The sequence below is a fragment of the Ochotona princeps genome, chromosome X (assembly GCF_030435755.1).
Source record: "Ochotona princeps isolate mOchPri1 chromosome X, mOchPri1.hap1, whole genome shotgun sequence".
Classification (NCBI taxonomy): domain Eukaryota; kingdom Metazoa; phylum Chordata; class Mammalia; order Lagomorpha; family Ochotonidae; genus Ochotona; species Ochotona princeps.
Genome location: NC_080865.1, coordinates 62,277,497 through 62,299,307, shown reverse-complemented (window position 1 = coordinate 62,299,307; position 21,811 = coordinate 62,277,497). Strand labels below are relative to the sequence as shown.

Genomic DNA, 21,811 nt, shown 5'->3' with positions numbered 1-21,811 from the left:
GAAAAGTATCTTTGGCAAGGTGAAAGAAAAAAGTAGTAAGTTTATCTATGTATACAAAAAAGACTTGGGATATAGCAAAAATGATGAAACTGTATGCAAAGATTGCAATGGATTAAATATTTAAGTCTCTATAAAAAATTTACATGTTGAAATCTAACCTTCCAAGGGCTGATTTGGGAGGTAGAGCCTTTGAGGGTGATCAGTTCATGAAGGTGGAGCCCTCATGAATGAGATTTGTCCCATATAAAAGAGGCCCCCCAAACATTAACTAGCTCCTTCTATCATATGAGGATACAATGAGAAGATACCTGCATATATCAGAAAGCAAGCCTTAACAAGAAACCAAATCGACTGGTGACCTGATCATTGATTTCCTGGGTTCGAGAACTGGGTGAAATCTCTGGTGTTTATAAAGTACCCAGTCCTGGTATCTACAACCCAACAGACTAAGATCAGTAGCAATGCTATTAGTGTGCTCTGTGACAGAAATGCTCCTTCTCTATTATCCTTCATATTTTAAAGCTAATACTATAGAAGAATACATGCTGACAAAATAAGATGATGAACTATTAGAATATTGGCTGTCTCAGCCCACATTAGCATGTATGGTAAAAGGGGTATACAGTCTGGAACTGACATCTCAGTCACTTTCAAGAATTTCTATCTTATGAAGACACAGATAAATTATATTTTAACAAAATTGTCTTTTCATTACTTTTTTAAATATAGAAGACTATATCAAGTAACCAAGCATGGGTGCGTATCTTCAAAAGCAGCAAGTTTATACTACAACTAAAAACTACAATTTAAAATACAGTCCTAGAGGAAAGTGTTTTCATGCACACACACATTCACCATAATTTTTAAATGATGGCCAATTTTTAAGTAATGCAAAATGACACTAATATATTTTAAATATTTATAATACCTCAATTTTCTATTACTAAAACTAAATTGCATAGCAGAAATATATTATTGAAGAAGCTCAATTTTATTAACCTCTTAAGTTTATTTCTTATATTCCCTCCAAGAAACATTAAAAACAGAGAAATTGCTTACAATTTCCACACTCTAACTTTGTTATTCCTGAAGCCTCTAGAGAACCCTAGAAATTCTAATTAGAATTAGCAGCTCTAAGCTACACATTTTATTATTATTTCAAATTTAGTTAGTACTACCCATAATTAGTATAATTTATATAGGATATTATTTATCAACAATTACTATGGATTTTAGAGGCAAATAATGCTATTACTATATCTTTGACAGTTATGGATACTCAAATACCAAATTGACCAATAAACTAAAGGAAGAATACATAGACAAATTCCAACAGCAATATTTATGATACATATTCAAGTTTATTAACAGGGTCTTCTCCAGATGCCATCTTGTATTTTTCTCTCTTGCTACACACACACACACACATACACACATATATAGTGTGTGTGTGTATATATATATTTCATTAATCCGAATTTTTTCAAATGTATTTTGTATGATGCTTCATTACTGCTTATAAGGAGACTCTAAATGTTGTAGCAATTGGGAACTAAAAGAAACTTTAGAGGTGACAAGCAGCAGTTCATATTTGAAGTGGACATTTGGCCTCGTAACTGGGTTCTACACGAGGCCTCCAGGTCCTAACTCCAACTTTTTTGCCAATGTAGACTCTCAAAGGCAGACGGTTATGGCTGAAGTAACTGGGTTCCTGATATTCCATGTTGGAGATTGAGGTTGAGTTCTCATTATTTAGCTTCAGCCTCAACACAAGTAATTTCCATTATGTGTTCCCACCATTTTCTTAAAAGTATTCTAGAATTTACTATAATTTGACTAAATATACTATACATTTCTCTACCTCTCATGCTCCACTATAAGTTATCTGATATACAGATAAGTCCACATTCATCTTTGCCCCTCTCAGTCAGAATAGTACATTGAACAGAGCAATTATATTACAAATTTAAACTAAATGAAATGAGAGATTGAATGTCTCACAAAACAGATATAATGCAACATTAAAATACATGCATTGTGGTAAAGTAAGCTAAGTACTGTGATGACAGCACTCCATATCTGAGTGCTGGTTCAAGTTCCCAACAGCTTTGCTTCCTAACAAGCGTCCTGCTTATGTATGTGGGAAAGCAGGACATGGCCTAAGCAATAGGGCCCCTGCACCAATATGGGACACCCAATGGGATTGCTGTCTCCTGAGGCTTCAGCTTGGCCCTATCTCAGCAAGTGAAGCCATTCGGGGAGGGAAACAGTATATTAAAGATGTCTTTACCTCTCAGTCTGTCATGCTTGCTAATCAAATAAATTAATGTTTTTAAAAATAATTGTCTCTAGATGGTAACGAAGTGGCTAAAGTCCTCACCTTGAATGTGCCGGGATCCTATATGGGTGCCAGTTCGTATCCCTGCTGCTCCTCTTCCCTTCCAGGTCCCTGTCTGTGGCCGGGCAAAGCATTCAAGGAAAGCCCAAAGCCTTTAGGACTCTGGACCCACATGGGAGACTCAGAGAAAAGCTCCTGGCCCTTGGCTTTAGATTGGCACAGCTCTGGCCACTGCGGCCACTTGGGAAGTGAACCAGCAGAAGGAAATATTTCAATCTCTCCTTCTCTTTGTGAATCTGACTTTCCAATTAAAAAAATCTTTAAATAAATTACCTCTAAATTGCTAAGATTGAGACACACAGAATATATAATTTTGTGATGTACATATTAAATGTTTACATATTTAAATATTTTAAATCTCAGGACTCAATTATTTTAAAGTCCCTATTTAGCAAAGCTAAGTTACCTTCAATTCATAAATATTATCTCAAAACACAGAGTAGTAATGCTTTACAGTGCATTTACTGAGAACAGAGATAAGAATTTTCCATTATTCTTGTAATAGGGGGAAGCTCTCAAATGTTCTGGGACACGGGGCCTAATGACAAGGGACTTAAGCTAGAATAGGAAGATCAACAAATAGTTACTGAATTTTAAACAAATGGGCAGTTTTGGATCATTGTAATGAATTCTGGATATGCCATGCATGTCTATGCAGGTATGGCATCTACTATGAGGCCTGACTGATCCATTACGTGTTCTTTCAGAAATAAACCTTAAGAAATAACGGTACTAAAAGGTGCCTGTATCATGATTTACACTTGAATATTCAAAATTAGTAAAGTACAAGCAATATCACTGAGAAAACTCAGAGTAACAAAGGAAAGGAAACACAGCATTCAACATCAGTGAGCACTTGAGTACCTTTAGATGATTTCTGTTTGCTTTTACCTTGGGTTGATTAGCTTTTGGCAGCTGCAACAAGAATTGCTTCATTGTAACTGATTAGCTCTATAGTGTTGCATAAAAAGGCAGGAAATTCTCTTGCTGAATTAGCAGTTATATTAAGTGCCAATAACTAAAGCAAAAGCAGAATTTTCACACATGCACACACCCACACACACTAACATCAGGCAAAATGAAATGGAAAGGGATTTAATATTAAATACCTACTGTTTACTAGATAAACATCAACTTATTCCCTTGAATGAGAAAAGTTACTCTCTGAGGTTTCGAGTATCACAGCCAGAACGGAAGGATATAAAACTCTGTTCCGTCTTATTTGTCCCTATTCTGCCACACAACCTTTAGAAATTCTCTACTTCAAGTTATCTTATACTTACCTCTCTGTCCACAGCTTTATAAAATAACTTGAAATCACTTCTAATGCTCACACTAATTGCAAACCTTTATAAAATAAATGCTCTTTAAGGAATCACTGAAAAAAGGGGGCCCGGCGGCGTAGCCTAGCAGCTAAAGTCCTCGCCTTGAACATGCTGGGATCCCATATGGGTGCTGGTTCTAATCACACCAGCTCCCCTTCCCATCCAGCTCCCTGCTTGTGGCCTGGGAGAGAAGTCGAGAATGGCCCAAAGCTTTGGGACCCTGTACCCATGTGGGAGACCTGCAGGAAGTTCCTGGCTCCTGGCTTCGGTTCAGCACAGCTCTGGCCGTTGTGGTCGCTGGGGAGTGAAACATCGGACAGAAGATCTTCCTCTCTATCTCTCCTCCTCTTTGCATATCTGACTTTGTAAAAAAACTAAACTAAAATAAATCTTAAAAAAAAAAAAAAAACGGTAACTAATCAGGTCTGGTGCTGTGATGCATAATCCAATATCTGAGTACACTGGCATTCTGGCTACTGTGCTTCCAAACAAACTCCCTAGCACTGCAACTGGGAAAGCAGCAGGAGGTGGACCATGTGGTTGTGTCCCTACCACCAATGTGGAAGACGTACATCGGAATCTTTGCTGATGATTACAGCATGTAGCAGATCTGGCTGTTACAGCCATTTGAGCAGTGAACCTGCAGATGGAAGACTCCTCTGTGTATGTCGGCCACACGCTCAGCTATGCTGCCTTCCAAACAAATTTATTATTTTTATATTCATTTTAAACAGCAACTTCTCAGCAGCAAATATGCAAAGAAGTGAATGGTGGAGTTCACAAAAAAAAAACCTAAAATTGATTTCACCCATACTATCACAATAGTATAGTCCTTCATAAGAAGTCATAAGTCCGTCATTCTGTTATTTAAATGCATCCTGACATTGCAGGCATGCACAATTGTAGATAGTCCAGCATCCTATGGTCAAGATATATCCAACAGTTTCATTGGGAGTACATCTTTGATTTGCATATAGAGATGCATATTGCATTGTACTTTCATATCTGGATAAGATAGTTTCTATTACACAGTTAATATACATTCGATTAAATGAAAAGCCATAAAACAAAATCAACAACTGGAATAAAATCGAAAAATTTACAACATCATGGAGTTAAATATCATGCTGCTGAATAACCAATGTGTCAATGAAAAAATGAAAAAAAAGCAAAAAAAATCTTGGAAAAAATGGTGCTACTGTGTGATATATGAGTCAGTGAAGAATTTAATAAGAAAAATACTATTTTTAAGAACTTAAAATATAAATAAAAATATAAAATCCATGGATTGCAACAGAAACAATATTGAAAGGGCTATGGATCTTATAATTGAATGAAGGTTGCCTTATATCAGAGAGAACAAATGGCATCTGCCCTTTTGTCATTGACTTATTTCACTAAGCATGATTGTCTATATTTGGGAGCAGTTGGATGCAAGTGGTAGAATTTAATTCTTTTTAGTGGCTGCATAGTATTCCATGGAGTAGATGTACCACAGTTTCTTTATTCACTTTTCTTTGAACAAGCATCTCAGTTGTTTCCATGTCTTTGCTATTGTAGATTGGGCTGTGTAAATATAGGATTGCAGATTCCTTTCTCATAGGCAGAAATCATTTCCTTTGGATATATTCCTAGGAGCAGGATAGCTGGGTCATATGCCAGGTTTATTTGCAGTTAGAAATCAGTTGGGGGGAGCGAGTTTGGGGAGGGGATAAGGGAACTCCCAGAGACTATGGATTTGTATCATAAAATTAAAAATAAAATAGAAAGCAAAAGAAAATTAAAATTGATTGTAAATAGAATAAAAGCTGCTAATCTTAATTTAAAAAGTAAAGTATACAATATCACTAACATTCTTATTTTCTTTTACAACTTTTACATGCTTTTATTTGACGAACAGTGATAGGAAAATGGGGATGGATACCTCCCAATTACTGGTTCATGTTCTAGCAGGCGTGGACGGGGTTGCATAGAAGCCTGGAACTGAGAACCCATAGAGGTCCCACAGACGTGAGAGGAACTGGAATATTTAAATCGTCACTGCTGCCTGTCAAGTTCCACAATAGGGGCAAGCTGGAATCAGGAGCTGGGGCTCTATGAAGAACTCAGACACTATGTTGGCAGGAACGGGCATCTTTACAGCATTTAACTACCAAGCTAAACACCCACACTAGATTATCATTTTCACCACTGGGACAGGCAAAGTGTCTGAAATGCTTGTGGACAGATGTGTTTTAGATTTTAGAGTTTTCCAAATTTTGGACTACTTGCATATATAAAATATTGGGCAAGTAGGATCAAAGTCTAAAGATGAAATTCATTTATGCACATAAATATGACTTAAACATAATTTAAGGGTGTTTTATGCAATATTTTTAGTGTACCTGTGTTCTAACATGACAGATCATGGAAGTATTATATTTTCTACTTGTGGTATCATGTTAGTGTTCAAAAGGGTCAGATATCTAAATTAGAGTGTTCAGCCCATGCTCATATACATTCTTGGTCACATTATACGTTGATATACAATTTTTGGAAGGCAATTTAAAAATGTCTGAAAATTCTAAATGTATACAACATTTTATCAAGAAAACTCAATTCTAGAATTGAAAGTACAAATAACTCCACATATATACACATAGATATATAAGGCAGAAAAGTAAGATTTATCACCACACTTCTTGAAAGAGCAGAAGCCTTGACTAAACTAAATATTCATTAATAACACAATTCAGTTAAATGAATTAAGAATGTCTCCATCAAAAATTATATGAGGTATGTGTGAAAGAACCCACCAGATATACACAAGCTCCTATAGGATAATTTCCAATTAGTGCAAATGACAAAAATAAAAAAAACCTAATGAACACTTCTGGAGACACACACTAGCACTAGGAGGTAATGTGGGAAATTAATAATAATGTTTTTCCCTATGGAAGAAGCTGCGATTCTGAGATTGGAAGGTGATTGATTTTCAACTGTGTATCTTTTTGTAACTACATGAACAGTTCACTATAAGCAATTATGCCATTTCAAAAGTAAGTAGAATAAATAGTAATTTCCAGAATCATTAAGAAATCCTTACAACTGAACTTGGTCACATCACTGTTTGCTTCAAGTAGTAAGCTCTGTTTCAAGGAGTAAGATTTATTTCAATAGTAAGATTTTTTTAAATGCCATACACAATTCTATAGTGACCAACTCAGATTTTGTTCTGCATGTGCACTTCAATTTTTAAGAAATAATAAACAGAACACAAGTACTTCCAGTGTACAAGACATGATAAATAGCTGGAAAGGAATAATTTTCATCTCTCTCCTTCTCTCTAAGGAATAATTTTCATCTCTCTGTCTCTCTCTTTCTCTCTCATTCTCTGAATCTTGCAAAACACGTTTTCTCAATTTCTAGGATCTAGGACATGTTGTGACAAATTAGACAAATGAACAGTAAAAGCTCCAGTTACAATGGTATGAAAGTATAGAATATATTTTAAATGTAAGGACTCATTCAGTCACAAAAATGTCTATGTTTACCTGAATCACTTCTTCAATAATTCCTGAAAATCTCACATTGAAATAAAATAGCAAAAACACACAAAACAAAATCATTACACATAAGATAATACTAATGCATAGTATCAAAATCACATGTGAAATTCACAAGAAGTACCTAATGATAAGCTAGATACTTCATTATGAAATCAATACACTGCACTTATTACGTACCATATTTTATATTCACCAAAATATCTACTTATAGCAAAAACAGTAAAACTTCTAGGACACCAAACTAATAAGCGACAAAAATTTAATGGCAAAGATGGTTTAAGTAATAGAGTAAAAATCTTAATCCAATTTCGCAAAATGGTTTGAACCACCGAAGTTTTGTTATATTATTTTCTCTTACACCACAAATCAATAAATTGATAGCCCCTGATTCTGAGTAAAAATGACAGTTTTATATAATATAATTCACATCACAACATGAAAATAATTTATATTTCACATGGCCATGTATACAAAGTAAAATTTAAAGAAGAAACTTAGTTATTTGATGAATTATGATAGCATGTTTATCTTGGCCCTTGCTAGTGTGAGAAATTTACACAAAAATACATTACTGAATATTGTTAGCCAATTACTAGAATAAATAAACGAGAGTCTTGAATTTATTAACAAAATAAAATGTACCTTTTATCTGGGTAGCAAAGTTCAGTGCCAATTTTGCAAAGAGATCTGGATTCTCAAACTTGTCTTCTTTAACTTTTAACCAGAAACAATTCTCAGATAATTCTTTGGGCTCAATCTGAAGCAAAAATAACAAAGATTAGTTTCTAAATTATTACTTACATTTAATTTTCCAAAGAATTAACTTTCAACATAGTTGAATGACAGTTCCATTATTCATTTACCTGCTAAATCAATTTTACCATCTATCAAAATAACATTTCTAAAGTAAATATTCATTTTGAAATTCTCATGATTCTATTAGTGTGAACAAAAGATATACAATAGCAACAGGATACACAGAAAATCACATTTTCTATTGGAAAGCCACAGGTTTACAGAGAGAAGACACAGAGAGAAAGATTTACCATCAGATGGTGCACTCCCCAAGTAGCTGCAGTGACTGGAGCTGAGCCAATCTGAAGATAGCCACCAGGAGCTTCTTCCTGGTCTCCCACATGGGGACAGTGTCCCAAGGCTTTGGGCCATCCTGTACCTCTTTCCCAGACCACAAACAGGGAGCTGGATGGGAAGTGGAGCAGCCAGGATGCAAACTGGTGCCGATATGAGATCCCCGCACTTGCAAGGTAAGGATTTAGCCACTGAGCCATTGCAGTGTGCCCAACAAATTTTAAAATTTCTTCTACTGATAGGAGACTTAAAAATAACTTACTAAAATTTTCCTTCAACTCTCATACAATATTTTGGCAGGAAAATTTTTGCAAACGGGGAAAATGAGACTCATAAAAGGGAATTTCTAATATTTTCTAATTAGGTTAAAATATCAACTATATTTGCAGTTAACAGTTACATATCTCCTGCTATTTAGAGGCATTATTTTAATTGATCTGTGAATATTAATTTATCCATTCCTCAGGATGCTCCTTTCATACAAAGTTTAGTATTATCTGCTGGCTAAGGACAAGAAAATTATGTCTTAGAAAAAGTAGCTGTCCAAATAAGTAAAAGGTAGCCTTGGGATTTAAGCTAAGGGATTCTAGCTCCAGAGAATCGGGCTCTTAACCACTACACATAAAGCCTAGATTAGAGTTGTGACTTGGCTTAAGATTTATTTTCAGTTATTTGAAAGACTTGGTTATGAGAGAGAGAGAGAGAGAGAGAGAGAGAGAGAGAGAGAGAGAGAGAGACAGAATCTTTTATGGTGTCTTCCCGAATGGTCGCAATATTCAGGGCTGAGCTAGGCTGAGACCAGCCGCCAGGAGCTACTTTCAGATCTCTCAAGTGGGACCAGAACAAGAACCTACACTGTCTCCCACTGCTTTCCCAGCCACAATTAGCAGGGAGTTGGACTGGAAGTGGAGCATCTGGAACTACAGCCAAAGGCCACATGAAATGCTGGCTTTACAGGTCACAGCTTAGCCCACTATGCCACACCTGCAGCCCCTAGACTGTGCAGTTTCCATTGATCATAAAGGTTCATATATGTATACCATTACACAGTTACTGAATAGAAAACATATCATTACATTTACACATATAGATAAGTGGTCCAACATCTTCTGAATCCACCATTGTGGTAGAATGGGCCTAATTAAAATAAACTTCATTTAGCATAATTTAATACTCATTTACTCTTATAAGTAAAGCAAAAGTATGTGATTGGCATTTAAAAAAATAATTAAATATCTATTTGGTGAACCATTTCACTACCTAAAGCCTGATAGTATAGTGTGTATATTCTTGGAAGAGCCATTTCACCAAATTGGTGGTATAGGGACAAGTATTTCAACTAGAAGAATAGTTCCTGGAGAATGAAGACAAAGCAGATACTTATAATAACTTCTTATAACAATAAAGATTTTATTTGGTAATAGGAAAATAAATATTTTCATGTACATAAAAATTTGGTCACATCACTGCTGAATACTGCCACATATTTCATACTACTTAAAAGTTAAAAATACAACAAAAAAATCATTCTCTAAAACCAAAAATAACTAAAATTACAAGACCCAACCAGAAAAAAAATGAAGATACAAAGTAAGAATCATCTTTCATTTGTTGATGTATTTCAAATCTTTCTTACTACACTACTTCGCATTTCTTAAAATGTCAAATTTGTATCTTCCTCAAAATGTCAAACCACCTGGGGTTTTCTAGTTATCTAGATGGTGAAATGAAAGCTGGGCACAGGATGGTGAATTTCCAGGGAATCACAGTCAGCAGTCACAGACTCAAATATGACAACACCTATAGAAGCAATACAGCTATTCACACACCAATATCTAACATGGCTAGATAACTCAATAAAATCTAATTAGAGTATTACCTTAGACCAGTTGATTCTTTTCATGGATACTTCAGGCTTATATATTTTTTTCTGTTTCATTCCATAAGGCAGATCAAACTGTGCTCCTGGTAGAGGAGGAGCTACTCCAAAGGGTGGTGGTGGAGGAGGTGCCCCAAACAAAGGTGGTGGTGGTGGAATACCACCAGCTAAAGGAGGTGGTGGAGGAGGAGGAGGGATTGCTCCAGGGAGAGGTGGCGGTGGTGGAGGTGGTGGTCCAGAGACTGAAGCATCTGGCAATGGAGGTGGTGGAGGAGGGCCTGGAATTCCTGATGAACTTGTGAGCCCATGTCCCTAAAGTATAAACAATCCAAGTTCAAATGCATATAAATTATACAATATCAAATACACATGAGGAGACATTTGAAGTTTAAGGTTACACATACTTTACATAATTTTTGTAGTCATATTGACTTTATGTATTAGAGGAGAGTTTGGTAGTACATGAAACAGACTTGTGTACAATTTAGTTACATTTTACAGTTTGGAGTAAGTATTTCTGCCAATGCTAGGAAAGTAGGCATTCTCCAAGGTTTTCTAAAAAATTCCCTGAAAGTAATGAAACATTACTTTTCTTTATAAATACATACAAAGAGGAAATACTGTATATTTCTTGGGCCTGTTAGTCTATTTCGTTGGATATATGAAAATTAAGACAAGGTCATGGATTTAAATCCCTTGTGGGGCAATTAGCTTTAAACAAAGGGTCTGTTGCACAGCACCATTTACTTAGCTGTCTTTTAATATGAATAATTAATACTAAGTAGATGTACTTATCAAGTTTTTTTTAACATTTAATATTTTATTCCTTATAACCCTTTAATACCGATATAGCATTTTTATCTCACCTTTGCTTCATTGCTTATAGACAAGAAAACTATAATTACAAAAGAGCTAAATGACTAACTAAAGGTCATATCATCTGAAACACGTCTTTTCTAAAAGATTTATTTATTTTTATTGGAAAGGCAGATAAATATATATAGAGAAAGGAGGAGAGACAGAAAGATCTTCCGTCTGATGATTCACTCCCAAGGGACCACAAGAGCCAGAGCTCTGCCAATCCGAAGCCAGGAGCCAGGAGCTCTATCAGGTCTCCCACACGGGTGCAGGGTCCCAAAGCATTGGGGTGTCCTTGACTGCTTTCCCAGGCCACAAGCAGGGAGCTGGATGGGAAGCAGAGCTGCTGTGATTATAACCGGCGACCATATGGGATCCCAGTGTGTGCAAGGCGAGTACTTTAGCCACTAGGCCACGCCGCCAAGCCCCTGAATCACATCTCTTTAAAGTTTTTTTTTTAATTTACTTGAAACGCAGACTTATGGAGAGACAAAGAGATCTTCCCTCTGCTGTTTTATTCCGTAAATGGCTGGCTTAGCAGAAGCTGGGACCCAAGAAATTCATCCATGTTTCGCACACGGATGCTGAGGCCCAAGGACTTAGCCCATCTTCAACTGCTTTCCCAGGCACATGAAGCAGGGTGCTGGATCAGAAACGGCTTCAAACTTGCACCCACGTATGATGCTGGCATCACAGGTAGTGGGTGGCTTTACCTAATATGTCACAACATTGCCCCGAAGATGAATTTTAGTTCAGTGAAATTTTTGAAGTACTCCTCACAATCTGTCCTTCAGTGCTTATGTTTAAGGAAAGAAAACAAAGGGGACACAGAAACAAAAATAGTATTAGTTGCCCAAAAACATTTTTGAGTTTAAGAAAATTTTCCTAATGGAGTTTTTGATGATGCAGTCCAAAGGACATCTTCCTGACCTTCTTACAGGACTGCACTGTCTGCAATGCCCAGCCTACATGGGTGCTAGTTCGAGTCCTGGCTGCTACAGTTCCTATCCAGCTCCATGCTGATGCACACCTGGGAAAAGCAGAGATGTCCCAAGTCCTTGGGGTCCTGCACCCACTTGGGAATTGTGGCAGCTCCTGGCATCTGGCTTAGGCTTAGCCAGGACTAGACAACTTTATGCATAAAGGGAGTGAACCAGCTGATTGAAGATGCCTATCACTTCCTCTCTAACACTGTTGTTCAAATGAATAGATATTTTTTAAATGAACATATATCACATGCATAGATGAGCAGAGAAAAAACCTACAGCAAATGTTTTTCAAATAAGCTCCATTAAAATACAATTTCTGGGAGATGCTGATAGGTATTCTGTGATAAACCATTCCATGGTCAAATGAGAACAGAAAAGTTATATGAGACACATTTAGATAGGTTTCTAATGTGGAAGACATCTCAGACCTTTCAACACGCTAAGGAGTATTATGAATCTCTAAGAAGTTAAAATTCACATGTGCCCACAAATGTTTTCCTCCCCAAATAAATTTGCATCTGTGTAACTAACGTCTGGGAGAAGCTGGCAGAGGCAAAGTGTGGAAACAGTAAGTTGTGAAATATAAATGGCAATAAGGTGCCTTCCCTGCAACAGAGGCTGCATAGAGGGGAGCAGTCAGAGCCAAGGCTGCAAAGGGGAGATAAGGCGCCCATGCCACAAGGCCTTAACATGCCTGGTAAGGAGATTTTATTTAATCCGGACTGCAACAGGAAGCCACAGAACATATTAAAGCCTGGAGTGACAATAATCAGGGCAGTGTTTTAGGAAGATTAATTTGCCACTGACATAAAGGATAAATTTGAGGAAGAAAACACTATAGGCAGAAAAGGCAGGGAACAATTGACAGAGCTTAGGCAAGCTGTAACAAGAGAGCAGGGGTTCTGGCTTTTGATGCAAACAGGGCAAACGTCCGAAAAATGATCCACATAAAAGAGTGATCAGTCTAATCTGTATGGTGGTGGAAAATCCAACAAGGAAAGAAAAATCCAGCTTCACTATCTTAAAATAAAAAGGAAGAAAGTAAAGAAAGAAAGAGAGAGAGAAAAGGAGAGAGAGGGAGAGAGAGAAAGGAAGGAAGGAAGGAAGAAAAAGAGGGAGAGACCAAACTGGCTTGATGAAAAGAGGAGACCCACAAATACTGACTTTGACCTCAACATTCATAGATAATCTCAAGAAACATGAAGTCATCTAAGACATTGTATGTGAACGTATGATATAGAATGGATTACTAGTACTCAAACATTTACAAGAGGGAGGCAGAGGATTCAGGAAGAAATACTCATTAACAAATGATCAAATACTAGTTAAGTGATGAAAGCAGAGGGAAGGAAAAGGTTACCACACTGATTAGAGTTTACTGATGACCTTGGAGGTAATTTTTTCAGTGAATTCATGGAATAGATCTAGTCAAAAATAAACACCATTTGCATATTCAATATATTAAAGCATCATTTTCAATTTCATAAAATTAATTCAGGATGTAAAACGTGTTGAGGGAAGTACTAAATCAGTACTAAAGTTTAGACACTGCGAGATTTAAAGTATATATGTGAGCTTTGCATCACAGGCAATGTAGGTAGAAATGTAGAGTTTACAAGTTTTGAAATGTTAGTCAAGATTTGAAGATATTTCAAAATACTTTGGGATAATCAAAACTAATGTGCAGTTCCATATTCTTTTTGAAAGAAAATACGATATAACCATTTTTTCAAATCATGAAAATTTAATCTCAAAAAATAATTTTGCTGGTGTTGTAACACTCAGGGCTTCTTCAACAACTAATGTTTTATATTTCTTCAAACATTAAAATGATTTATTTTCCTGGAAAATCAAACCTGCACTTACTTCATCTAAAATTTGAAACTGCCAAAAAGTCTGCTTCTAGTCACATTTTTCCTTCTATGTAACAGGATAATTTTCTACCATCGAACTCACTGTGACATGACACAAAGTCTATATCTTGTTTCATTACCTGGGTTCGAAGTTGCTGGATTTCTGTTTCAAGTTCTTTGATTTTTTCTTCTCTTTTTTGAAGCTCAGCTTGAGCCTCCTGTCGAGCTGTGAATTCTTCATCGAACTGCAATGATCACCAGCATAAACATACAGTTAGTAATATAGTTTTGAGAAAGCTTTAAACCATATTATGTGGTAAATACCTGGAATGATTTTTGCTTAGTTGAATTCCCAGGTCATTCAGAATATCAGAGTACTTGCTTATTTTAATGACAATTAAGTATTCACATGGGGGTTATAATTGCTTTGGATAATAGTGGTATAAAGAAGAATTATGCCTATGCACTGCCCCTGTCCCCACATAAGGTGGGCAAATCCATTTGAATTCTGAAAAAAAATACAAAGAAAATGCGAAGTCTCTCTTCAGGCAAATGGATATTTTAATTTTAATTTGATACTCAATTTCAGATTTACTAATTTTTAAATGCTCCATCCTATACTAAATGAATTAGAAAATGAAATATAAAAATATGCTGTCAAGCAGTTTCTATTTCAGTATATAGCTAACCTTGCTGAGATTTGTACTTTGATAATGCACAAATGAATGTACATTATTACATAACATTATTACAAATAGAATGCTTCTATTACAGTGTTACTTGTCTAGTATCCAAAAAGTGGTGTTCCACAAAATCTGACAGAATGATATATGCTATTATGGCACATTCCTTCATATATATATCCAAAACACTTATGTAGCATATTAGGAGAGTGAAAATAAGAGATTAAAATAAGGTGTGCTAAATTAAGAGTTTATCTGAATGGTGAACATTCATTTAGTGCCTCCTGCCCCAGACATTTCTTAGGTCAAGGTCTGCGTGAAGCAGGTGCTAACTAGCCTGCATATTTACAATTCAGTATAAAACCTTTTATTGGCCCCATTATTGTCAGTCTCACTTCAAGTCACTTTTGGGAACTTGTACATTAGTCTACAAACAGTATTTCCATTTATAATTGCCATATGTATATAACTGTCCAGAACTATCTTTAGAACATAAAAAGTATGTTCATTATAAATAACTGCTTATGCTCATGGTACATTTGACATTTGACATCTGCAAAAGTGTGGCAGAGAAAAACTGGATAATATCATTTGGTTTAAATCTGCAAGATTACTTAGTAACATTTTTCTTCTTTTATCTGCACTTGAGTCTCTGGAAAACATCTTCCAGAATCAGATCCTAACCTTCTCCAATTTTCTTGTATTTCAAATCCACCCTAGATTCCTGGAAGGAAAGATTTATTGATACTTCAGATAATGCTTTTTTTTCCTAGTTCATTAAAAAGATGGAGGTCCTCCAATGTGGGCATGCTTGACTTCACTACTATCAGTGTCAATACTCATCTGAATCTTAATATATATTTTTCCTCCCAAAGTTAGCATCTCCTGTGTGCTTCACAAATATGGTCTCAGCAAAAGCATAACACATTCAACTGTGGCTATATAAATGATTTATTGGCAGATTTGAAAAGAAGGACAGGATGCTTCTCACTTTAACTAAAAATTATATTAATCCATAAACACATAGAAAAGCAGTCAAATCCTAAAATATATAAGCTGGAAGAGGTCTTTCTGCAAGCCCACTAATTTTATCCTGTGTGAAACCAAGGTTCAAGGAGAGTAAGTGGCTTATTTAAAAGCCACAGCTAATTAGTGGAAAAGCTAAAATCACACCTAAAAGTATTGTCTGTCATACTAGCACCTAAGAAACTGTTTTCTGCTGCCTGTAGACTCCCTGTGAACTAGTTAAATATACCTCGACAGTATGATACTAGATTCTATCTTTGTCTAGAACAACAATGTCATAATGCACTTGAACAGCACAATGACAGAATTGTAACTGTTGCTAAAGGACTATACAAATGTGGTAATAAGGGAGAAATGATGAAAAGGTAAGATATGGAGAGAGGAGAGGAAAAAGGTGGGATCCCCATACCTACAATTATATCAAGAAAAATAATAAAGATAATTTTTAAAATAAACCAATTATAGTTAACCACTAGGAGACCAAACATGTTTCTCCATTCATTTTAAATGTTGACAATGAAATTTCTTTTCTACAATTTCAGATTTTTTTTTGCCCATAATATATATGCTTACAGAAAACCTAACTAGAAAATCACAATCTTCTCCATTCTTGTGGTATTTAATTATATTAGCAGCCAAAATTATGGAGACCTTGTGATTTTCAAAGGAAATTTTAAATGTGTTATTTAAAATAAGATCGTTAAGAAGTATAAAGGCTTATTAATCAAAAAGCAACTGTCATAAAATGATTTTCAAACAAACATTTTATACTCAACCCCAAGCTCTTAAAATCTATTCTAGTAACTGAAAGAGCAAAGACATTTCTTCAGATGCCCCGAAGTAACTCTGTAATTTCCAGAGTGATAGCAAAAGTGATTATCTAATCTCCAAGGTAAGTCATAACTTTGAAGAGACAGCAATATGTAAGCACTTTATCTTGCTGTCAGAAGGCTGAAAACTGGAGAGCTTCTGCTTCAATCCTCCCTGCACGCAACAGGAGAGAAATACTATACAAATGTTTAATAGGAACTAGAACAACAAAAAAAATAAAGTTCTAGTAGAAACTAATAAACTTGTAGCTATGTTTTCATGAACCAAAAAAACAGACAATCTCAACAGACAGAACTAAATAAAACTATGATATTCTTAAAGCTGGCATTGGCTTAAAGTCAAGTATGTAAGGTATTAAACACAGAGAATGACAAACCTCAAATTCCACTAAACATAGAAGATGTAGCCACAATATTTGGAAGACGCCATCATAAAATTCAAAGAGAAAGACCATTGGGACATTCCACCGCTATCAACTTCATGAACTTCATGAACTCTAAAGGCCACAATGGCCTGTATATAAATCTCATAAATCTCACAACAGATACCTAGTGTAAGAAAGTGAAATCTATAGGACAGATATAAGGGGAATTTGCTTTGGATGAATGCTTCTAAATATATCTTTTAGGCAACCTGGTTTTATTACATTTATTATTTTTCTTCTCTAAAACACTGAAAATTATGAAGAAAAATAATGGTAATTATGACTTACTAGGATATAAATCAATATCCTCTTAGGTTTGAATTTAGAAATAGAAGGTACTGCATAATAAAAATAACATTCATAAAGCTTTCCATAATGAAATAAGGTCAAAAATTTGTGATCAAATTACTAAAGTAACAATAACATGCATTTTATAAGCTTTACCTTTTTTGAGAATTCCACTGCTTTTTGCTCACTTTCTTCAACTTTTGCTTTGTTCACACAAGAATCTGTTAAGATTAATAAAAAGAAATTACAAATTATAGCATGAATTCCCTAGGCAAAAGATGGATGCAAGCCCATAGAAATAGGTTGATTAGCATTTCTATGTCAATTGGTATTAAAACTAAATGATCTACACTACAAAAAAAAAACATAAACTGTGATATTTTCTTTATCTTTTATCTCTGTCATACTAACTTAACTTCACAATAGGACTACTGAGGCACAAAACCAAGCATACCTAAATGCATTTCATTAAGTGATCATTGCTTTAAATATGCATAAATCTTTTCCAACTTTTACACTGACACAACTGTTTTAAAAACTGACTGTATTGTGAGCAAATAGGTGAAAAATAGTACATACTTAAGATTATTAAGATCCAATAAGAACCTTTTTAAAAGAGAGGGGGCCATAAGAGTGAAGCTCATTAATTTAAGCAAACAAGTAAAATATTTCACTTCTAATCTTATATTGCATAAGGGAACAACATTCAAACCATATAAATCTTATCAAACACTTCCCAATACAAATAATTTAACAGCCTCTTTCTTGCAATATTGCAACTCCCAATATCACATAAAGTCCATCTACTTATTTACTCCAAAGAAGTGAAAACATATATCCATACAGAAACTTGTATTCAAATGTTCACAAAAGTTTGTAACAATCAAAAACAAGCAAAGATCCCAATGACTATCAAAAAGTATAAATTCTATAGAGGAATGTAAATATTATTGCATATAACAGAATGGCACAGGATACCATAGAATAAGCACGCTTAATGAAAGCAGACAAAAAGAGAGCACATGCTACATACTTCCACTAACACAAAATCTTAACAAATGGAACTAGTAAGAGAGAAATAATAAAATGAAACCAGAAACAAAACTTAGTGGCTGTCTCAAGAAAGAGAAACATGGGAAGCAGAAACTGAGAGAGAATGCACATATTTTATAGAGTAATGGTCACTTGCACCAGGAAAGCTTTTGTTTTGTTTTTTAATGTATGGCTAGAGCATAGGAACGGAGGCAGAATGTGCGAGGCGATGAAGTAAAAGGAGCCACATCGATGAGAGTCAGGCTGGTAAAGCTTTGAATTTCAACTTCAATGGAAAGGTACTAGAAACTTTTTTTTTTTTTTTGAATCTTTTTTTTTTTTTTTAATTGTTAATTATTTTGCATTATGTGACAGTTTCATAGGCTCTGGGTATCCCCCCCTCCCTCCCCCTCCCCTCCCCCCGGTGGATTCCTCCATCTTGATGCAGTATTACAGTTCAAATTCAATCAAGATTCTTTCATTGCAAACATATACCAAGCATAGAGTCCAGCTACTTATTGTCCAGATTGGTTGAACAGTTTCTTGGGGAGACCTTTTCTGGTCTGAAGTTTGAGCTGGCAGAATATCATCACAGTCAATTAAGAGTCCCAATATAACATCAACAGCAATTTGCAATGTTATGGAGTTGACATGGTTTTGAGTAACCAGTGTATTAAAAAGAAAAGAAAAAAAAAAAAAAAGGAAAACAAGTCCTAGCCACAACCTATGATTAGCTCATTGACATTTCAATTTAGTTCATATACAGGACCAGCTGCTCTATAAAAGGTACTAGAAACTTTTAAACCAAGGCACTGATATTAGATAATAGACTTACAGAACTGTGGAATCAAGAAATATTCTAATATCCTCAGGGCCACAAAACCAAAACAGAGATCCAAAGATAACTTGGAAGTTCTTCAAATATTTGATAATTTTGTTATATGGATGTGTGTGTGTGTGTGTGTGTGTGTGCGTGCGCACAGATGGACACATATCCCAACAAAACTTTCAAGGTGTCTTCAGTTTCTCAGAAATAATTTTGAGCATATATTTGAATTAATTTTTAAAGTTGAAGAAACTGAAATCTAAAAAAAAAATGTAACATAACTTGTTCACAGTCACAGGGATGCTATATGCATAAGGCTTGTGGCCTGGGAAAGCCTTGTGACCCTGCACCCACGTGGGAGACCCAGAAGAGGCTCCTAGTTGCTGGCTTTGGATGAGCTCAGCTCCGGCCTTTGCAGCCTCTTGAGGAGTGAATCAGTGGATGGAAGATCTTCTCTTTCTCTCCTCCTCTCTGTATATCTGACTTTCTAATAAAAATAATATAAATCTTAAAAAAAAACAAGATGAAGTCATTATATGCTCTCTTTGCATCAACATGGTTGTTCAGAGAAATGGGTCTATTGCTGAAATCCAAGATTTCCAGGATAAATAGTACAGCCAGAGTATTTAGATGAGACCAATTGCTGCTTGGTCAGCATCTCAAGCCAAGAACATGACGTATTCCTTGAAGGAAAGCACACTGAACTTGTTTCAAAGTCAGCTGATTTGATTGAGCAGACAAGAAGAGTTAGAAACCAGGACATCAGACATGAGAAAAGGCTTGAAAGAGTAGTTGGGCAGGTGATGAATAAGATGTAAAATTTGTTCAGCTACAGAAGAAACAAATTGCGACTTAATAGCATTTTAGCAATGCAATAAAGGATTACTGATTTGAGACTTAAAAAAAGGAAATGACAAAAATTGAAGATTACCTGAAACTGAAATTTTTTTAAAAAAAAGGATCAGTGAAATGAAGAGCTGGTTTTGCAAATAAATAAATAACCAAAATTGGCCCAGATATTCAATAAGGCAGGCAAAAATAATCCTGCCTAGCACTATGAAGACATATAGCATAAAGTACTTAACAAGAGAGCTTTTACATTTTTCTTCAGAGACATATCTGAGAAAAACTGCCATAAAGAAAAGCACTAATAATGAAATTGTGGTACTGATGAGGCCCTAGCAAACATGTAATTTCTATAGATCTACTAAGGTACCAGTGAAAGTTGAGCTAAAATTCAAAAACACCAAATAGGTTTACATTTAGAACCATACAGGCAAAACTATGACTATCAATTTGAGAGCCCATGACATAATGAATTACCAGATATGAACACAAGTTCAATGAGAGACCTACCTTTAAAGGATACAGTTTAACCAGAAGGTGTAAGATACAAACAATACTGAGATGTGTGTTACATACCTATCAGATGCGTTAAATCAATGTCTAATCTTTGCCTATACTTGAAGTCTGGATCCATACCACTGCAATGCAGCACTATCTGTGAAACACACTCCTCAATTATTTTATAATACTGTGGCCTGAAAGAAATGGAAACATTTGTGAATATCTTTTCTATCTAAACACATTAATTTTGTTAAGAAGGGATTTGGTATGCCAAAAGCACTATTTTCCTAGAGATGTAAAAGATACTTTTACACATTATACCCCCATAGGAAAAAAAATTCTAAGCTTAAATATGGTGTAGATTTTATATTGCAAAATTCCTTATAATGTAATGAACTGCCAATGTTTAGTGACTTTAGGATTCATGTTTGTACTCAAAAGTATTAATCAACATAATCTCTTTATATAAGTTATTGTTTCTACGGTTGGCGGAAATAAATGATCCCTTAGGCTGGTGGTATCCACGGTATGAACAAGGCCATAAAAATCTACAAGTTCTCAGTTTTTGTAAGAGTTTAGTTTGGCAAGCAACATCCTAACTTTCCTACAAAACTTTTATAGACAATGGATTACAAAACTGAACTGAGCCCTTTATGCTAAAGACTATTCGAATATTGACTTATGAAACATAATTTTAATGATTCATGATCTAAACATATATATACATATGCTCAGTTAATAAGCATGACCATAATTGTTTAAACTGAAAAATATTTTAAAACATCTTAATGCTGCAGTTTATTAAGTTAATTCTGGCCTTAAAGATGACCATTCACATAATGCAACAAAATTTTTAAAGATATTTTTTCCATTAAAATTTGAAGATGACTTTCAAAAGAGGTCAATACTGAAAAATCCTATTGTAGATAAGTTAGGATGCAATTACACCTAGACATAGTGTTGATAACTAGCCAGTTTATATAAGTTTAAATACAAAGTCACGCAAATTCTAATTGCTCTTATATATCCTTACTCGTGGAATGGCTTCTCCAAATAAGAACAAATACATGGATGTTCTTCGGATGCATAGGATGCAATGTGAGAGTCACTTCATTCACTGTTTCACATAAATGACGCTTGTAGGCAATTGAGTAATATTTGCTATGTAGTGTATCTTTACTATACACATTAATTATGAGAGCTAAATTTAGAAAACAGCAACCATTTTAATGCATTAAATGGTTTTTTTTAATTTCACTGATTTTTAAAAGTCTATAGTTTAATATGTTTAACATTTACTGTCTCTGTAACATGATGCCCATGAAATTACTGTACCATCTAAATTATAACAGTTCTCCAACTTTGTGTTCACTAGACTTCTCATTTTTGCTGTGACTATACCTGATTGTCTCTTT

General features: G+C 35.1%; 1 protein-coding gene across 5 annotated transcripts in view; it reads right to left on the bottom strand.

Moving 5' to 3' along the window:
* The window catches only part of DIAPH2 (diaphanous related formin 2), an 859,995-nt gene that overhangs the window by 596,535 nt on the left and 241,649 nt on the right, over nucleotides 1-21,811 (bottom strand). For all 5 annotated transcript variants that reach the window (XM_058659086.1, XM_058659087.1, XM_058659088.1 and 2 more), the window contains 5 exons: nucleotides 20,472-20,590; nucleotides 17,348-17,412; nucleotides 14,080-14,184; nucleotides 10,240-10,551; nucleotides 7,914-8,028 (listed from right to left, as the gene is read on the bottom strand). In XM_058659086.1, coding sequence (XP_058515069.1) covers nucleotides 7,914-8,028; nucleotides 10,240-10,551; nucleotides 14,080-14,184; nucleotides 17,348-17,412; nucleotides 20,472-20,590 — 716 coding nt within the window. The remainder of the gene's footprint in view (nucleotides 1-7,913; nucleotides 8,029-10,239; nucleotides 10,552-14,079; nucleotides 14,185-17,347; nucleotides 17,413-20,471; nucleotides 20,591-21,811) is intronic.